The 20066-nt window shown below is 35.1% G+C and overlaps 1 protein-coding gene across 36 annotated transcripts in view; it reads right to left on the bottom strand.

Annotated features, from left to right (window-relative positions):
- The window catches only part of TENT2 (terminal nucleotidyltransferase 2), a 133984-nt gene that overhangs the window by 2546 nt on the left and 111372 nt on the right, over nt 1-20066 (bottom strand). For 21 of the 36 annotated variants that reach the window (XR_014838135.1, XR_014838141.1, XR_014838140.1 and 18 more), the window contains 3 exons: nt 13295-13431; nt 3210-3301; nt 672-751 (listed from right to left, as the gene is read on the bottom strand). Coding sequence is in view for 12 of the 36 variants with exons in the window: in XM_085013917.1 (XP_084870043.1) it covers nt 672-751; nt 3210-3301; nt 13295-13431 (309 nt within the window). In the remaining 24 variants the exon portion in view is untranslated. Of the gene's footprint in view, nt 1-671; nt 2165-2484; nt 2723-3209; nt 3302-13294; nt 13432-20066 lie in introns of those variants that run through there. The other 15 variants (XR_014838131.1, XR_002341756.2, XR_014838136.1 and 12 more) reach the window with 4 other exon arrangements.

Here is a 20066-nt window from a genome sequence, read left to right as displayed (position 1 = left end):
GCTTCTGAAATCATTTTTTACAAGTTCCCTGAACTTCTATGAACCATTCTCTCCTCTATGTCTCACGGTACATATTCCTATTAATATGTTTCTACATATTGTACTGTTGAATTACTTGATAGGAACCAAGCCTAGCAAAATGACTGATGAATAAATTCATTCTGTAGACTAGAAAGCTAAGGAATAAACTACAATTTACATATGCATAGACTGAAATGTGTATGTATAAAATATGTGTGCACACAAACATGCGTACATTTTTAACTTTTCAGAATATAAACAAAGATAAAATGGAGCTCTATTTCCTTGTTGCACTGGGTTATGCAGAAAAAAATTATAGAACAGATGTGGCTTTCTTCCAAGGCTACATGTTCCATGACATTTTAAGGAGGGAAAGGAGTCTGTTAGGTTATATTCACTCATTTTGAGCGTTTAATAAGCTGACTGTGAAAATGCTCATTTCCACAAAAGTGAAAGCCACTGAGTAAAAGCAGAGTCGATCGCACTGCAGGAGAAGTACTTCCAAATTCAAGCAATAAATTCCCTATTGTGCTACATTAATTGCTTCACAACACAGAAGCCAGAGCTTTTCTTTCCTATTACATTTTTTCTCATTTTCAAAGCTAGCTAGTGCAGTAAGGTTTCTAGAGTTAATGTGATGCATTGTTTACCTTTAAAAATTGATCCTTGATCACATCAAACTTCTGCTTTTCATGCACAGCTCTGGCTGTATTTGTTCCATCAAAAGGTTCTGCAATGTTAAATTCATATATAAATAAGAAAATATTACAATGAGAACTTCAGTTTTTTTATGTGGTCGAATTACATGAAATTGCCAATATTTGACAGTTTTTGACCTACAAAATAGCAACTGCAAAAGTTTAATATAACATCTTATTAGATTTAGGCAAATAGACAATAGTTTTATAACAGTTACGAACTGCCTAATAAGGCAAAGACACTTCAATTAAGTCATCAACATAGGTTTGTTAAGTCTAAATCATAAAAATGGGTAAGATTTCTGAAGAATTACAGAGTCAAAAACTACCCTGAGAAGAAGAAAAGTTAAAAAAAATAAAAGAGTCATCAAAAAGAATAAAGCACTATACCAAAAGAGGTGGACAATGTCAAATATCACAGAAAGGTAATTTTAAATTTAATTCTAATTGAAAAGAGCACTGATTTGTCTAGTATGAAAAATGTCAATACCTCTGAAAGTTAAGGTTTAATACAGGTAAAGATGGAAGACGGTGCAGAGAATTATTGTATAACTAAATGGCTTCAAAAAGATGCATAAGAACAGTGACTTGTATTAGGAATTTGGCAGTAGGAGAGAGAGAACCAAGATAGCAAGTAGAGCAGACAGAGAACAAAGGAAGAGATTATATGTGTGTGTCTTCAACAATACCTACCTTCCATGATTTAACCCCCTCCCCCCGACTCACTCTTCACCCACAAAATGAGTAGAGTTCATATACAGAGACAAAGAAGCTGATTCTATAACAGAACAAGAAAACTGAAGATAATAATGAGAAAAGGAGGATAACTAAAGACATTAGTTGGAAGGCGAAATCATACCGGCAATAAGTTAAAATTACTAGAGTTTAAGAATTCTGGCACTAAAAAAGAGAAAGAAAATACTTAGAAGGGCCAGTAGGATCAAGTTAAGAGTATTTTTCAAGGATGAGAAGACCTACATATGTTGTTAACCTGAAAGAGAGGGACTAGAGAGAGAACAAAGCTTCTAGAATGAGGGGAAAGATGTGGAAAAGTATAAAAGAAAAGGAAATCTGAAGGGGAGGTTAACTTTAGATCTGTCATATAATCTAGGTAGGGCCATAATTTAAATTTTTTCTTTTTTTTTTTTTTCACCTTTCTGAGCAAGAAAGAGTTTGCTGTCACAGTACTTTTTTTAAAGAATAGAATAACGCCATATGTCAAACTATCAGATCACATATTGCATAGCACTTTACAACAGTATTTAATATTCAGAAGAGGAGTTCCTGCTGTGGCACAATGGGATGGGCCGCATCTCTGCAGTGCCAGGACAGAGGTTGGATCCTGAGCCTGGCACAGCTGATTAAAGGATCCGGTGTTGCCTCAGCTGCAGGCATAGGTCACAACTATGGCTCAGGTCTGATCCCTGGATCAGGAACTCCATATACTGTGGGTGGCCAAAAACAAGAAGAAGAAAAAAAAAAAAAAAAAAAAAAGACAAGTAACTAAAATAATATACACCCATTGTGTAATTAAGCAAACCAAAGACCAAAGCAGAAGACAGAATTTCACATTTACAAACTCTTAAGATGCTGCATTATAATTCAAGATTAAAATATTCTAAATTTGATGTTTCCCTACAAATGTCAAATCTCAACTCCTTATACTTTTTTTACCTCAAGATTTACAAAGTCATCAACTTGGCATCTGTGAAAACAATTTCTGCCTCTTGAAGTCAGTTTCCACCAGTTCAAAGAGATACTCAACTAAATGTGGAGTTCCCGTTATGGCTGAGTTGGTTAAGAACCCGACATAGTGTCCGTGAGGATGCAGGTTCAATCCCTGGCCTCGCTCGGTGGGTAAAGGATCCAGCACTGCCACAAGCTGCAGCGAAGGTCACATACGCGGCTCAGATCCAGTACTGCTGTGGCTGTGGTGTCGGCCTGCAGCTGCAGTTCCAATTTGACCCGTAGCCTGGGAACCTGCATTATGCCACAGGAATGGACTTATAAAAGGAAAAGAAAAAAAAAGAAATATTCAACTACATGTAAATTAATATCGTCAGAGCATCTGATTTTTAAAGTAAAATCAATTTATATTCATAAAGTCTAACTTGCATTAATTATCAATACTTTAAGTATAAAAGAACTAATTTTATTTCAAAGAATCATCACATGAATATTTTCTTCCACTTACAAGTCATGAAACTACATTTCAACCAACTACAAGCATGAAAGGCGCCTAAAGGCTGCTCAAGTCTTACCAACTGGAAAGACTCAACACTTAAATTCATATTTATTACTTCCTACAACTAAAGAATTTTTAATTACTTTTTAAAAATTAAAATTTTATCATTACAAGATTTATAAACCACTTTAGAACATAAATGCACGGCTTTTAATTGAAATATAAGCTGAAATTACACAAGTAATCCTCTCAGTACCATGATGATAGTTGGATAGTAAACAGAGAGTAGGTTGTAGGAAAGCTACCTTCTACACAGATGAATTTATTTCTCCATTCAATACCATCAGGCCTGGGAATGGCTTTGGCTTCACGAACTGAAATCATTTGACTGTTCCAGCTATAAAAAGAAGAACACTGATCATGTTAACTATTTTCTTAACTTCTCTTTAATTATTTTTATTATATCAGTAGTTAGGCCTACTCTGGTTTTCTTTTTTTTTTTTTGTCTTTTTGCTATTTCTTGGGCCGCTCCTGCGGCATATGGAGTTTCCCAGGCTAGGGGTCTAATCGGAGCTGTAGCCTCCAGCATACGCCAGAGCCACAGCAACGCGGGATCCGAGCCGCGTCTGCAACCTACACCACAGCTCACGGCAACGCCGGATCGTTAACCCACTGAGCAAGGGCAGGGATCGAACCCGCAACCTCATGGTCCCTAGTCGGATTCGTTAACCACTGCGCCACGACGGGAACTCCTACTCTGGTTTTCTGATAGAACTAAAATTTGCTTCAACTCTCTGCACCTCAATCCCCATTTCCCCTTCTCTACTTCTTCTGTCTCCATAGCACTTACACTCTAACCATTTGCTTCTTTATCATGTTATTTACTGTATGTCTCCCCAAGCAGAATGAAAGCTCCGATATGCTAAGTTATTTATGCATATTTTTTAGTGTGTATCTACATGCTTAGTACAAACTAGGTATTCAATATATATATTTTGAATAAATGAAGGAAGCAAAAAAATACATTCCTTGTTAACACCCCACTAAGAATTTTTTACTTGTTAAGAGAAAGGTAATCATTTTAAGTTCTTTTCTGGTATCATTAGATAAAATTTTTATTCAGGTGTACCTCTACTGATTGTTTTATGGCAGAAAATGTTTGAATTTTCCAATAGAAGTAGATGCTGTTTCAAAAAAAACAAAAGCATACTGTTATTGCTGTATATCAGATGTAGCTGTTTTTTTGTTGTTGTTGTTTTTGTTTTGTCTTTTCTAGGGCCACACATGGGGCATATGGAGGTTCCCAGGCTAGGGGTCCAATCGGAGCTGTAGCCACCACAGCCACAGCAACGCGGGATCCGAGCCACATCTGCGACCTACACCACAGCTCACAGCAATGCTGGATCCTTAACCCACTGAGCGAGGCCAGGGATCGAAACTGCAACCTCATGGTTCCTAGTCAGATTCGTTAACCACTGCACAACAACGGGAACTCCCACATGTAGCTGTTAATAGTGAGGTTTTATTCACTAAACAACTTTATCAGCATGCCTGAAGGTAACTGTCCAGTCTTCAGTGTGTCCTAACCTTACACTGTCTTTTTAAATTTACAATAATTTTTACAAGTTTAAATTATAATAATTTTACGCAAGTACAATTTTCCTTTTTTTTCAAGGAACATTTTAAAACATATGACAATTCAGCTTGTATTCAAGAAAAAAAATGAGTTTAGGGAATAGCTGATATCTTTTTTCTCAACCATATTTAGTTTTTGCCATCATTTTAGTAATAAGAAGAAAACACCAGTTTGGGACCTTCCAATTTGATCACTCATCCTACTCTTACTCTATATCAGATAAAGAATCCATTAAGATAGAAATATGGATCCAGGATGGCATTTGTTTCTGGGAAAATGACTAATTTCTGTGTTAAACATGCAAGAAAATACTGCATGTTGTGAAGTTTGATAACCGAAAAGGATCCTCCAACTATAATTTTCTATTTTTTTTTTAACCAAGAGTACAGCTTAGAAATAGTTTACAAAGACAGCCTTAAGTTCTTTAAAAATATATATAAGAATTTAAGCGTTTTAAAAATAAGTGGGTTGTCAAAAAGAAATACTTAGTACTGGTTACAGTAAGATGTTTTAGATCCTTCATGTACAGCAGCTTCATTAGTATGGACTCCAAACAGAAAAGAAGTACACTGCTCTACTGGTCCAAGTAGGTTTCCAAAATTTTCTTAAAAATAACAATGTAAAGGGGAGAGTTATATAACCACATGCCTGAACTAAAACAGGATTACAGTAGAATTACATTTTGTGCTACTTCATGTTATACCACTTAAGACAAATTTCAAAAATAAAATGAACTTTTTCCTGAGACTACTTGTTTCTAATATGAACTTAAAAGATAGCTGAATCTGCAATAGAAGTAAAATGGAAACATTAAGTCAAAGGGGGTGGATTGGGAGTTCCCGTTGTGGCTCAGTGGTAATGAGCCCAACTAGTACCCATGAGGGTGTGGGTTTGATCCCTGGCATTGCTCAGTGCGTTAAGGATCCGGTGCTGCCATGAGCTGTTATGTAGATCGAAGACTGAGCTTGGATGCCGAGTAGCTGTGGCTGTGGTGTAGGCTGGCAGCTGCAGCTCCAGCTCCAATTAGACCCCTAGCCTGGGAACCTCCATTTGCCACACATGTGGCCCAAAAACTGGAAGAAAAAGGGGGGGGATGGACTGCTTTTTCTTCTCTCAGACAAGTTTAAAATATTGAAATACTATATCCTGACGTTAAATTAAAACTTTTACTTCATTAAGTCAAAGGAATTTTCCTCACTTTCATGTCTATTATATCAAATCCTGAATTTATATATTACATGTCAGTACTTGGTTCTAAGTTGGATCACAGAAACATATGTCACATATCTATATTCACTTTTTCATCCCTACCAGATATCATTCATCTTTAACCTGTAACAGCCTAAACAACAGTTATTTAAATGACTATATCATTTGAGGTTCTTCACAAAGGAAAAAAAATGAATGTTTGAATCATTATTTAGACTGATTCAATCGGCTGCATTTTTCAAAGAACTTTTAAATATGTTTAAATTATTAAGTATTTCAAACCATAAGACATGATACATACACTAGTTTTACTCTTACAGGTGAATGTAAATGTAGAATTCAAATGATAATTTACAAAGTTTCCCTATACATTTCCTTCTTTAAGAGGCTCTAAACTAAACTTACAGCCTTTTATCATAACAGATTTCGCTACAATAATTTGCTTCCCATGTGAAAATGTTATTGTCATTCAAAAAGTGTAAAGTAAGATACAGTGTATAAAAGAGGAATGTTCCAGAAAAGAAGATATATGAGCTTAATTTAATCTAAAATAGATTTGATAAAGTGTAATAATCCTTTGAATATAAAAGTGAGAAGTTTTCATGTAGCATAGCACATGTTAGGGATCCAGCATTGCCATAGCTGTGGCACAGGTTGCAACTGTGGCACAGGTTCCATCCCATGCCCAGGAATTTCCACATGCCATGGCTGTGGCCCCCCAAAAAAAAAAAAAAGAGACTACTGACTCTGTATTACTAAAGATGCTTGCTTTTTTATTTCAGTATAACAAACTGTAGGCATCTACTAATTCTCTTCTAGCCTTTCTTTTTGAGATAAAATTTTGGGTTTTTTGTTTTTTCTTTTTCTTTTTTCAGCCACCCCTCATAGGCATATGGAAGTTCCCGGGCCTGGGATCACATCCGAGTTGCACCTGCACCCTTCACCACAGTGGCAGCAATGCCAGATCCTTAACCCACTACACCAGGCCAGGGATCCAACTGGTGCCTACACAGAGACAAGCCACATCATTAACCCACTGCGACCACAGCAGGACCTCCCAGTAACAAAGTATTTTGAGATGGCTGATTAAACTGGAAATGTAGTCTTCAACATTATAACTTTATACATTTGTTTGAACAAATGTCTATTTTTGTCCTATTACTGAGGTCTGGGAAGCAAACAAACAAAAAAAGAACACGCTTTGTTAGGGATGTCAAACCTTGTAAGGAGAGAGAAAACTTTAATCCTGGTGTTTTGCTTTGTTTTGTTTCGACTGGCTCCTCTTCTGCCCGACCATTTAAATTTTGGTATCTTTCAGGACTTGGTTTCTTTCAACCTTATCCAAGTGCTAAAGCATTCATCCCAGGCTTCAATACTCTGATGTTTCTTTACCAAATCTTTTGTTCCAGCTCTGAGCTTTCCACTAAGCCCAGGCCAAAATTTACAACGGACTACTCGAAACAGCCACCTAGATGTCCTACAGATGACCCTGTGCCTACATTTTCAAGACTGAATTTAATGTATTTTGTCCATGGTCAATTATTAAAAGCACTCCCTTGCCTATCCCTCAACTCTCTTATCTGCTCTTGTCAGCACTGAACTTAGTTGACTGAAACAACTATAATTAAATCTTTGCTTACTTCTTTCCCAAGCAGCTAAACAGGGCTGGAGAAGTATACGCAAACATGCTGACCTTTCAATTCATGATCACTTTAAATTCACTTTAAATTGGTGATGGCTCAGCTCAAAAGGATCCTAAACACTACTAGACATCAATCATACTATATTTCCACCATTTCACTCCCTTATTCTTCAACATGAAAATTCATACCCTCTCCTCACTTTTCAAATTTCCTCCCTCACAATCATTCCCAGCTGATGTGCACCCTTCATTTCATTTTAAAAAACTATATCAAAAGATAATTTCTACTAGCTCCCATCACATTTGGCTGTATCTATATATTCTTTTTTTCATTATTAATGAATTGTCAGTCTTCTACTCCATTTGTGCTCTAGATTTCAGTCCCCCCTACTCAAACAAGGAGAGTTGAACAATTTACTATGATTCTTCTGGTATCACTAATTTTGCCATCAAGATGGGTTAGTTCTTCTTTTCTAAAAACAAAAAACTAACCTCACTTAATCTGCCAATTTCTACCTGATTTTTTCTTCTCCCTTTATAAGTATGCAAATTCCTCTAGAGAATTAACTACACTATCTATATCTAAATCTTTTCTCCTTAGCTCACACCAATAATGGTTTTTATCCACATTATTCCACAGAGTGCTCCTGTCGAGGGTCCAATGGCCTCCACATGGACCAGTGCTCCAATGGTCAGCTTTTAGTTCTCACCTTGTACTTGATCTATCAAAAAATGTGACAGATAAATCATTCCCTCCTCCTCAAAATTCAAAACACCCCCTCCCCTTGGATTAAGACACTACAGTCTATTGGCTTTCCTTCTTTCTCAATGATTCTTCTTTTTAGACTATTATATATTAGCTCCTTTCTCATACCTAATCTCATTTTTTATTTCATCCTTGTATGATGACATTTTTCAAAGAAAAAAATGAAAAGCATAAAACTCAAAAAGTTAGTATTTTGCTACATTAGCTGTGTGTGTGCATATATGAATACGTTTTGAACTGAACCCTTTCTTAAGCTGTTAAGAGCATGAAAGTTCATTTCTTTATCCTTTGGCATATATCTAAGAATAAGGCCATTTTCCTTATGACACCAACCACATCTATAAATTTATGTAACTCAAATGCCTCTTATAATTTCTCCACCCCAGTAAGACTGTAACCATTGTATTTTTGTTTTATCTCTTTAATCTGGAAACATTCCCTCCATTCTCTTTAAAAATGACATTGACTTTTTGAGAGACTAGGCCCACTGTTTCACAGAATACCTAATTCTGAATTCTTTCTCTCTTCAGTGCATCACTTAAAATAGTCCTGTATCGTCTGTATTTCCCCTACACCTCAACACTGGGGTATCTAAGGGTTTACTCCTGGGCCATTTCTCTTTTCTATCTATATTCCTTGGTTTTCCCCCAAAACTTCCTAGTTTTAAAATGCTGTCACAACTTCCTGTGACCTCTCTCCTGAACTCTCTCCTCAGTAACTCTACTTGAATATCTTCTGAGTATTCCAATCTTAAAACATTCAAAATGAGTAATGCTCCTCCCTTGTCTCCAAAAGGCACCTAATGACAATTCCATCATTTCAGTTACTCAGGCCAAAAACTTAGAAGTCATTCTTTTTTCTTTTTTTTTTTTCCCCTTTTTTAGGGCTGCACCTTCAGCAATATGGAAGCTCCCAGACTAGGGGTCGAATCAGAGGTACAGGTGCCGGCCTACACCACAGCAATACCACATACAAGCTGCATCGGTGACCTCACAGCAACACTGGATTGTTGCTGGATCCTTAACCCTCTGAACAGGCCAGTGATCCAACCCACATTCTCATGGATACTAGTCTTTCCACTGAGCCGCAAGGGGATCTCCCTAGAAGTCATTCTTGACTCTTCTCTTATGTCACAGCTAATCTGTTGCAAAGAAAAACATAAATGGAATCTGATCACTCCTCCTCCACTGCCATTGCAACCATCTCTATCCAAGCCACATGATTTCCCTTAGATTATTACAGTATCTTTCTAAGTAGGGCCCTTGCTTCTGCCTTTGGCTCCCTCTTCAGTCTATTCTTATCGAGCAACCAGAGTGAGCACGTTATAAACTAAATAAGATCACATAATTTTTCTAATGAAATGCCTCCCGTGGTTTTCCATTTTACCCAGAGGAAAAGCCAAAGGCATCAAAATGAACTCCTAGACCCTGTATGATACAGACTTCCTTAACTCTGACATCACTCACTCCTACTCTCTGCCAGTCACACTGGCCTCTTGGCTGTTCCTTAAACATGTTAGGCAAACCTCTACCTCAAGTCTTTGCAGTTGCTTTTACTTCTGTTTGGAAAGCTTTTTTCCCATATAGACATGTAACCGACACCTTCCTCTCCATCAGGTCTTTATTTATTTCAAAGGTCAACTTTTTAGTGAGACTTTCACTCACCATGCTAGGTATTAAACTACAATAAAGGTACTAAAACTGCAACAACTACATATACCAGAATCTTCTATTTTGGTTTTTTAATGTTTCTTCACTTACCACCATTTAACATAATATAAATTTTGTTTATTGTCTCTCTCGCCATACTACAATGTAAGCTCCATGAAGACAGTTTTGTTAACTGCTATATTCCCAGTGCATAGAATATAGCTTGATATTAAAAAAACAGTAAGAGGCGTTCCCGTTGTGGCGCAATGGAAACAAATCCGACTAGTATCCATGAGGACTCGGGTTTGATTCCTGACCTTGCTCAGTGGGTCTGGAATGCGGCGCTGCCATGAGCTGTGGGGTAGGTTGCATACGCAGCTCAGATCCCACGTTGCTGTGGCTGTGGTTTGGGCTGGCAGCTGTAGCTCTGATTTGATTCCTGGCCTGGGAACTTCCTTACGCCTTTTGGGTGCAGCCCTAAAAAGCAAAAAAAGAAAATAGCTTGGTATAGAGTAGGCCCTTAATGATTTATTAATTAAATAAAATGAGGAAAAGTAAGTGCAATAAAGGAGGTAGAAAAATTGGACCTTTGTATTTCCTTTTTAAAAAAATATATCTACTTAGAGTACGTATGTATTTTTAATTCAATAGATACACTAACAGTAATAACATGTGATTAGGCATCCAAAAAATAAAGAGGATTATAAAATAGATACCTTTTAAGGCTCCTAGAATCTCTAGCATCTATGAGTTTGTAAGGTATTTAGAACTTAAATTTTTCTTTTTTGCTAAAATACAAAATGATTAAATCCTGACTGTGTTTTTTTCTCTAGGTTCCCTAAGCTACCAGATCTTTTTTCCTTTTTCATCAGTTCCCTGTTCCTAGATACAGTCCTAGAAACCTGGCTTCATTTTAAGAATTTTCTAGCAGCAAGGGTCAAACAGAAATGTGTGAGTGAAGTAGTTAAGAAAATCTTAGTAATTTTTTAAGTAATTTTCAAATCACATAAAATTTCTGCAACATTCATACCATACACTTAAGCATCCTTTAATAGACATTTAACTCCTTGTCTTCAAGTAAAGGGAATTTTTAGATTGAATATCTCAAAGTTCAGAAGAAATCCTTACAAACACTCCTACAGTAGTTGTTAGAATTCTTTTGCAAACCACCTAGTTCCGCACCATGACTACATTCTTGGCTACGCTCCCTACAGTTAAATTTCTGAAAATACCTGGTATGAAACAACAACGTACCATACGATAAAAGAGTAGGTAAAGATGTCACCTAAATCACGTATCATAATAACAAATCCAACCACAAGTTTAAAATCTCTTTCCATGCATCAGCAACCTATCCATTATCATTTGGCACAAAAACCAGTTTCTGTTCATATCAAACATACAAACATGCACAGCTACCACTGTGTTTCAGTGCACAACGAAGCTGGTTTTTTTTTTTTTTTTTTAATAGTCACAATTTTATTTATTTATTTATTTATTTATTTATTTATTTTTGCTATTTCTTGGGCCGCTCCCACGGCATGTGGAGATTCCCAGGCTAGGGGTCCAATCGGAGCTGTAGCCACTGGCCTATACCAGAGCCACAGCAACGCAGGATCCGAGCCGTGTCTGCATCCTACACCACAGCTCACGGCAACGCCGGATCCTTAACCCACTGAGCAAGGGCAGGGATCGAACCTGCAACCGCATGGTTCCTAGTCGGATTCGTTAGCCACTGCGCCACGACGGGAACTCCGAAGCTGGTTATTTTTAAGGTTTTTCTCTAGATGCTCTACTCCTAAGCTACATATGACAGAAAAACACTTTCTTCCCTGAATACTTTCCCTCTCTTCCCCCAATGTCTGATTTACAAGACCCAATAGATGGTGCCAATACAGTGTAAAAATTAAGAATGTGATTTTGGAGTCACCCAAATTTGAATCCCTGTTCTCTGGCTAACTGTATCATCATGGACAAGTTTCAAATACATAAATATCCTAAATTTGACAAGGGGTTACTGTGAGGAATTAATGAGATCATACATGGGGGATTACTCAGCATACTACAGGACATTAGGTAAACATTCACTAAACATCAGTGATATTATTATTGCAACGTCTTAAAAATCTTAACTCTAGAATAACCTTTAGTCTCTTACGTCCCATGTCTCATATAGTCTTAAATCCTTCCTGATCTTTATATAAATGAAGGTTTCTTCTGTTTTATTTTTGCTGCCTAGATTTATATTTGGACCTGGTCATTTTTAACGTGGATTATTATAACTTCTTTCAACTGAACTACTTTCCTTCAGCACTTTTCTAACTCCTTTTCTTAACCTAATTCAGTAATTTTTAAGTTACCTTAAGGATCTCTGACTCATATCCATATGCATACTTTCTGATTCAAAATTATCTATAACAGGTATTTTTCAAGTACCCATTGTCTGGCGCTGAACTAGGTATTGGAGACACAACTGTAAACAAAAGAGGCACAGTCTGATAGAAACTTTACTTAGAAAAACTTAAAGAATACTTCTTTCAAGTCCTATGTTTCAAATCATCTCATATGAGTCAGGTTTCTTTAGAACTACTGTATAATAGTAGATAAACCAATGCCAACATTGCGGTAAAGAACCAGAGTGAATTTTGTACTCAAAACCATCTTAAGTATTCCCCTTGCTACCTGTGTGATCTTTAGGCCAGTTTCCTCACCTCTCTATGCCTCACTGGTAAAATGAGTATGAAATAATAGCAACTCATTTGGCTATTACATAAGCTGAATGAGACGACATGTACATTTGCTTAGAACAGTTTTTCCCACAAGTAACTATTACTGTTCCCCTCTCCAAAGTGGTACTCTATGGTCATTGTACCCTCCTCCACTAACTCTGCTCAACTCCTAAGTCCTCTCGTTCCCTACTTCAAGCTTTTCCAAATTGATCAGAAGAGCTGAAAATAACCCCCTAATCCCACTCTATATGGACTAAGAACTCCTATGAGACCTTTCAGTTATGGTCAGCATGATTATATACTTTACTGTTTATGTTTACATATCACCCTCACCAAAAAAGAGAAAAAAAAAAGAGTATTCTTTGCTTTCTATATAATGCAAATACATCTTAAGTAGATCTTTTTCCACGTTTGTTTTAGCTGTTTTTTACTACAAATTTTAAGTTCCTAGAAAACAGATGTTCCAAACTATACAGAAACTATATAGGACCAACACAAACATTTATTCAGACAGCTAAATATAAAATGGGATCACTACTAAAATCAACTAAAACTGGACTTATTGAACTATAATTGTTTTACTAGCTAGAAATAAGATACCTATTTAGTTTCTAATAATTAATCATGAGATATTAAATTTCATAAACTACACACTTCTGGAGTAGTTTATAACACTGAAATTGACAAATACAGTTTCTGGCCAATATGTAGCATTCACTTACTTATAAACAAATAAACACAATTTGAAGTTTCACTTACTCAAATTCTGTAGCATAATATTTAAGAAAGCCCAATAAGAGGTCCCCAAGATTTGATTCGTTCTTTGAGAGGTAAGGAGGAACATTATATGGAGCTTGATGTACGAGGTGCAGCTGTAGGGCAGGACTAAAAGATTCCTATCAAACAGAAAAAGGAAAAAATGTGAGGTCACTTAAACACACACCAAAAAACTTCATAAATCCCAACATAAGGCTGTCCAAAGAAGAAAGCATTCCTTTATGTTGGCAATTTGGAAATTTGAAGATTTTCTTCCAGTAAAGATTTCACCCATGTGTGGAACAGGCCAGAAAGTACCTGAAAAACTAAAATATTCTAATCCTTGACTGAGGTGTATCATTCAGTTAACCAAATGAATTCCTATGGTAGCAAAAATTTTCTAATTCGTATATAAAACCTTACTGTACATAACAAGATTCTATTCCAACATTTCTTTATAAATGTATCTCCTTAATTATTTCCATAAAGAGTACTTACACCTTCTGAAGTGTATCAAGGACAAGGTAAGAGCTTTTTCAACTACCACCTAAAATTCTTCTCAAAGGTCATGAATGTTAATATATAAATAGTACTTACACTGATTTTAAGATTTTTTAATATTTTGTTTTATTTCAGTTTTGCACTCTGTATCTTAGAGGGAAAAGAAATAATGTTCACATGAATTGAACTTGAAAAGAAAGAAAGCAGAGAAAAGAAAAAAGACAGGACACATACCCACAAACAATATTTACCAATTCACTTTTTAGCGCAATATAATTCATTTCATTTGCTTGCAGTACAGGCCCAAACAAAACACTTGTTAGAAAGAATACTAATGAGTACTTATTCTTTTTGCCTATGGTATGCCATTCATTTTTTTTTAATCATATCTTTCCTTTATTAGCAAGCAAGCTGTGGCTCTAAAATAAATGAACTACAGAAAGTTTCCAGTAATACATATTCATATGTCAGAAAATACTCTTTCTCAGGTAATTTTTACATTTCCCCAAGTTTTTTTTTATAATCTCCCTTGCTATCAGAGTAGAAAAGAGATCTTAAAAAAACAAAAAAACCAATTGATTAAGAAGACAGCAGAATGACACCTACACTTAAGGTTCTCAACTACCCAACAGATCAACCTTGCATTTATCAGTACCAATTCAATTAGTAATATCTAAATAACTCCAACATTAAAAAACAGAGGCTCCCCAAATAACTAAGTAGTAATATGGAGAAACAGGGTAGTGCATCTATTTAATAGTAGTCCTCAAAAATCATACTCATCAGTAAAAACAAGGAACAAGTAAAAAAATATCTTTTCCCCTGCCCTACTACCTATAATTCTACCAATAATTTGTAACTACCTAGGAGTGATTACCATTCTGTCAGAAGAAAAATTCTATTCCAACCACAATTCACAAAGTTGGCATTCCTAAACTTGGGACTTCCTCTTACACTTCTACCAGATTTAGCGTTACATTATACAATTCAAGTAGAAATCTTATTTGTCTCTAAAACTAGGGGGAGTAGGAGAGAAGCATCAATTTGTAATAAAGAGTACAGGTAGAAGGAAGAGCAAGTGTACTGCCTCTACCCCCCTTTCTCTCTTACTTGTTAAGTGTAAAATTGGACTTAGGACAACATTATTTAAAATTGTAAAACTTAATATTTTCTGGCAGATTAAACAAAAAGGTGTAAGTTCAGGAGTTCCCACTGTGGCTCAGCAGTAACAATCCCTACTCACATCCATGAGGATGCGGGTTTAATCCCTGGCCTAGCTCGGTGGGTTAAAGGATCCAGGATTGCCACAGGCTGTGGCACAGGTCACAGACTGCACTCAGATCTGGTGTTGCTGTGGCTGTGGTGGAGACTGGTGGCTATGGCTCCAATTTGACCCCTAGGCCTGGGAACCTCCATATGCTGCAGGTGCAGCCCTAAAAAGACCAAAAAAAAAAAAAAAAAAAAAGGTATAATATATGTTCAAATAACAGGGAAAAGAAAAGTGCGTCACTGTTTAATAGTTTCTGCTCTGAAAGAGTCTCACTAATTTTGATTTCTAGCACCTAGCACAATAAGTATTCAATTTACAAAATAATGCTGAAACAGAGCAGCCCTTTTCTTGCCTGAAGTTTAAAATTCTTGAACCCTCTATAAAATTTTTATTTTGTTCAATGATTTAAAGAAAGAGATCAAGAACTGTGAGATTAAAACTGTAGAATTGCAAGACCTACTATATTGAAATGTGGAATGACCATGGACCAACAGTTTTGGTCAGTGTTCTCTTAGCTCCACTGTTCTTTTTCAGGGACACAGATAAAAAGGACCATGTCATACCTATTGAGGGAGAACTGAAGGTGAATCCAAACAAACAAAAAAATAGGATCCAACCAAAAGAAGCTACAAGTAGATAGGAATTCTATTTAATCTTAAGTAATCCCCATTTCTGGTAATCATTCATATTACAGAAAGACTCTCTGCTTTAAAAAATTTTTCATCGAAGAATTCTTTAAAAAGAGCTCCCCAATCACATTTATGTACTGAAGAGTAATATGTTACTTCAGATAGGATGAGGGTGGGCAGAGCTTATGCCAACATGTTGGTACACAAAGGGCAATTCAAAAGCAAAAGAAATAAAAGCAGCCTTTAAAATTACAATCTAAATTCATGGAAAAACAATTTAAGTGACATAACGTTATATCTGTTTTTTAAGGCATTTCTCCCCCTTGGATTACTGCTATTTACTGGTTTAATTTTTTTTAATGTAGGGAAGATAACATTATTTTTTAAGGTTTTATCTTATCTTGGCCTTCTGATATCCAAATATGTATTGACTTAATTCCTGAAAACATTTTCCAGATGATATTTAAATGCTGAAGACACTTAGCTTCCATTGCTCTTGAAGCAATGCCAAGTTAAGAAAAATTTAAACAGGTAATCTCTTGAAGAACATCTGAAAAGTCTCACTGCTTTTGCCAATACAGTTGCCTAGCAAAAACACCTTTCTCTAGATTCCATCATCTTTTGAGGCTGTGTCATAATATCTTACTTTAAAGTCTGAAAACTGGACAATTAAATTAAGCACTTTCTGGGCTAAATTAGATTGGCCAAATTTTTACTTGGTAACTGCTCTTTAAAACAAGGTATAGCTTAAACGAAAGATGACTGTTTTCCATCCCTAGGCAAAGAAAGTTAAATTGCACAATTTTCTAACAATACAAATTATTTTATAGCCCAGACAGAAATACTGAGGAAGATCTCAAAGAAAAGAATAACTGATATGGAGCGTTTAAATGGAGTTCTACCTGAATAGAAAAAGAACTAAAGGATACATTCAAGTTCTACCAAAATTTTTAATTTCTATGCAGATCACTATTAACCTAGTGAAGGTACATTAAAGATTGATCACTGAATTAACTTTAAACTATATCTGTTATGAGTGAAAGCCTAAGTTTTGAAATCAACTTAAGTATTTAACACAAAGTAGAAGTGCTATAATTAAATGGTTAAGAGCACAAGCTCTGGAGTCACACCTAGGTTTGAAGCCTTGTTCTTCTATTGGCTATATGAACTTAAGCAAGTTACCAGCTTTCCAAAGGTTAAGCTCCTTCATCCATAATATAAGGAAAATAATAGTATTCATAGGGTTGTTATAAGAATTAAACAGGGTAATGTATGGAAAGCATAGTAGCAACAGTACTATTTACCTATTAATTATTCAGTATACACCAGGCATCATTATTATTTTAACTATACATTTATATACCATAATGCAGTATGGTTACATCTTGCAACTTTCAATGTATTATTTTGAAATTAACTTCCTTACAATTTTTAAAATGGAAGTAGTGTCAATGTTAAAACTATTTTCTGATCTTTCAAATAAAAATCTTCACCAAAATTCATCTTTTATTTTCAAAGGTATTCATTTATAGCCTCCATCAGTACATGCATTTTAAGACTGAAAAATGTTGCTATGTGAATATATAGCAACTTTTCAAAATTTCATGTACTCTAGCTTACCAAAATTCTTTATTTCATAACTACAAAAAGGAGGGTAATTTTCTTACATCCCTATTCAGTTAACATAAACAGCTTCTGAGACTACGTAGATACCACTAGGAAAGAAAACAAATACAAGTTTTGATAAATCTAGCTAGCATAAACCTAGGTAAACCCCATAATATACTGCTTACATTAAAATTAAAATGTCTTCACATGCTTAATCTGAGTTTATATATTTAAATTTCCTCAACTTCATTTCTTCAACTCACAAGTAAATACTCTGTCCTCTATCATTTGTTTCCTTTTTAGTCAATAATTAAGTAGTAATAATGATAACTATGATACAGTTTTCTAAGATAAAGATGTTTTTCTTTAACAATGCAATATCATAACTGAATTGAAACACTATACTAATTTTTTTAATAAATATTTTATAAATTTTGAGAAAACATGAAAATGACAAAAAAGAATGTAATATACGGAACATGTTTTATTCCATTCCAAAATTATCTTATTCTTTTATTCCATTTTAACTATATTAGAGAAGCTCATATTTAAAACTGTGTTCCTTCATAAACTAACAGAAAAGTTTCTATTACCATAAAGTTTTAAATTATTCTCAAACTTATTTACACAAGCTGAAATTCTGGCATATTCACCTTTCTAAAATAAAGGTATATAAATATATCTGTATAGAAACAATCAGATATACACAAATAAAATGAAGTAAGCAACACAAATTAGATGAAATGACATCCTAGTGACTACTACTATCATTGTGCCTTTCCTCACACAGCATAGTATAACGGAAAAAATACCAGTCTGTGCATCCATAATTTGTGACTAAACAAGCTGGATCAGTCATGTAATCTTTCTAAGAGTCATCTGTGAAACAAGAATGCTTTACAACTTTATTTTCTTAGGATTAAATACACTATATATAAAATGTATATTGCTGATACAAAACAGATACTAAATAAATGATAGTTACTACTAGTAATAAGAAACAAGCTGATTTGCTTTTTCCATTAGATGGACCACTGAAAAAAGCATTCTAATAATCAGCTTACAGGTTTCACATAAAACAGAAAATCCTGCTAAGAGGGATTAGTAAATCCTTATCCATATAAGTATCAATCTTATAGTAAAGATGTGGTTTAAATATTTATGATAATGTAACCACACATGAAAGCAAATTAAGACATTCTTAAATCTTGCAGGGCTTACTATTGGTACTTTTTAAAGCCTTGGGGCTGAGCTAGTATTCAAGATATTTCCTGGTTACAGGTGTAGAAATAAGATTATTAGCAAAACAGGGAGGACAGTATACAGTCAGAGGCAGTTTACGTGAATAAAAACCAGGACTCAGGACCCTATCATGGGAGAAAGCTAGGTGATTGGGAAAATGAAATACAGGGGGGTGGGGAGATGCACTGAGGGTTTGGGATGGAAATGCTATAAAATTTGGTTGTGATGACTGTTGTACAACTATAAATGTAGTAAAATTCACTGAGTAATAATTTTTAAAAAAAGAAAAAAGAAAAATGAAATACACAAGTAAAAATGAGGTTCTTCAAACTAGAATATACTAATAAGAATCTGGGTATCTTATAAAAGCAATTCCTCTTTCTCCCAGCATAGTGCTATTAAACTAGAATTTCATCAGTATTTTGTATTAGAAAAAAGAGTTCCATGTAGTGTAGGGTTTAAAGTAAGATTTCTGTGGAAGCATCTTTTCAATACACAACAATAAAATCTTTAAAGGACAAGTTTAACTATTAGATTCTTTGTATGCTGAAAATATATGTAGCTCTTTCTACACTGAAACCTCGGTCTTAAAGAAAAAGTTGGGACAGTAAAATGAAATGGTAACCACCCAGTCATTATCTCTGACCTTTCAGTATGAGCTAAAGAATTAATACTTTATAGAGGGAGGAAAACATTCAAGAATAAGGCCAAAAATTTCATGTTATTTTTATTTCTATACTTTCTGACACTTTTTTTTTCATATTTAAGAAAGCATAAATACTGACTCCAAGCTATACTATAAACTCATTATATTTTTTCATAGCAAAAATTCATTTTTAAAAGGAGGAAGATAGCCAGATTCCAAAAGATCTCTTCTAGTAGATGACACACCACAAACAGGAAGGCCCCACCAAGCAAGGCTCTATTTACAGTGAATCCTTTATTATCTAGCACCTCATAGTTATAAAAAAAAAAAAAAACTGTTCAAAAACATGAACATCGGTTCTCAATCAAAAATTAAATTACACTTAATTTAGGTTTCATGTCAAGTATATTTACTATATTTTGTGTGATACATATAAAATAAATAAGTTCTCCGAAAACTGATCACTCAAGCTGGATGTTGTTTTCCTTTGTAATATGACCATTTAGTAAGTTTAGAAAACATCTCTTATTATAACTTCATTAACAAGTAAAAAAGTATGTGGCTTTAGAAAGTTGATCAAACATTCTAAACAATTAGCTTAAATATTATTTCAAAGAAAAAAAAAAAAAACAGGAAAAAGAACGACTAGAAGAGTTCCTATTGTGGTGCAACGGGATCAGTGGCATCTTGGGAACACTGGGACACAGTCTGGATCCCTAGCCTGGCATGGTGGGTTAAGGATCTGGCACTGCCACAGCTGTGGCTTAGATCACGACTGCGACTTGGATCTGATCCCTGGCCCGGGAACTCCATATGCCGCAAGGTGGCCAAAAAAGAATGATTATAAAGGAAAACAGAAATCAGGGGACTAAAAAACAA

The sequence above is a fragment of the Sus scrofa genome, chromosome 2, assembly GCF_054392235.1.
Source record: "Sus scrofa isolate SSC_HxYL_T2T_F1_AM1 chromosome 2, Sscrofa_HxYL_maternal_Yorkshire_Landrace_v2.0, whole genome shotgun sequence".
Lineage (NCBI taxonomy): Eukaryota > Metazoa > Chordata > Mammalia > Artiodactyla > Suidae > Sus > Sus scrofa.
This window is presented reverse-complemented; position numbering and strand designations above follow the sequence as displayed.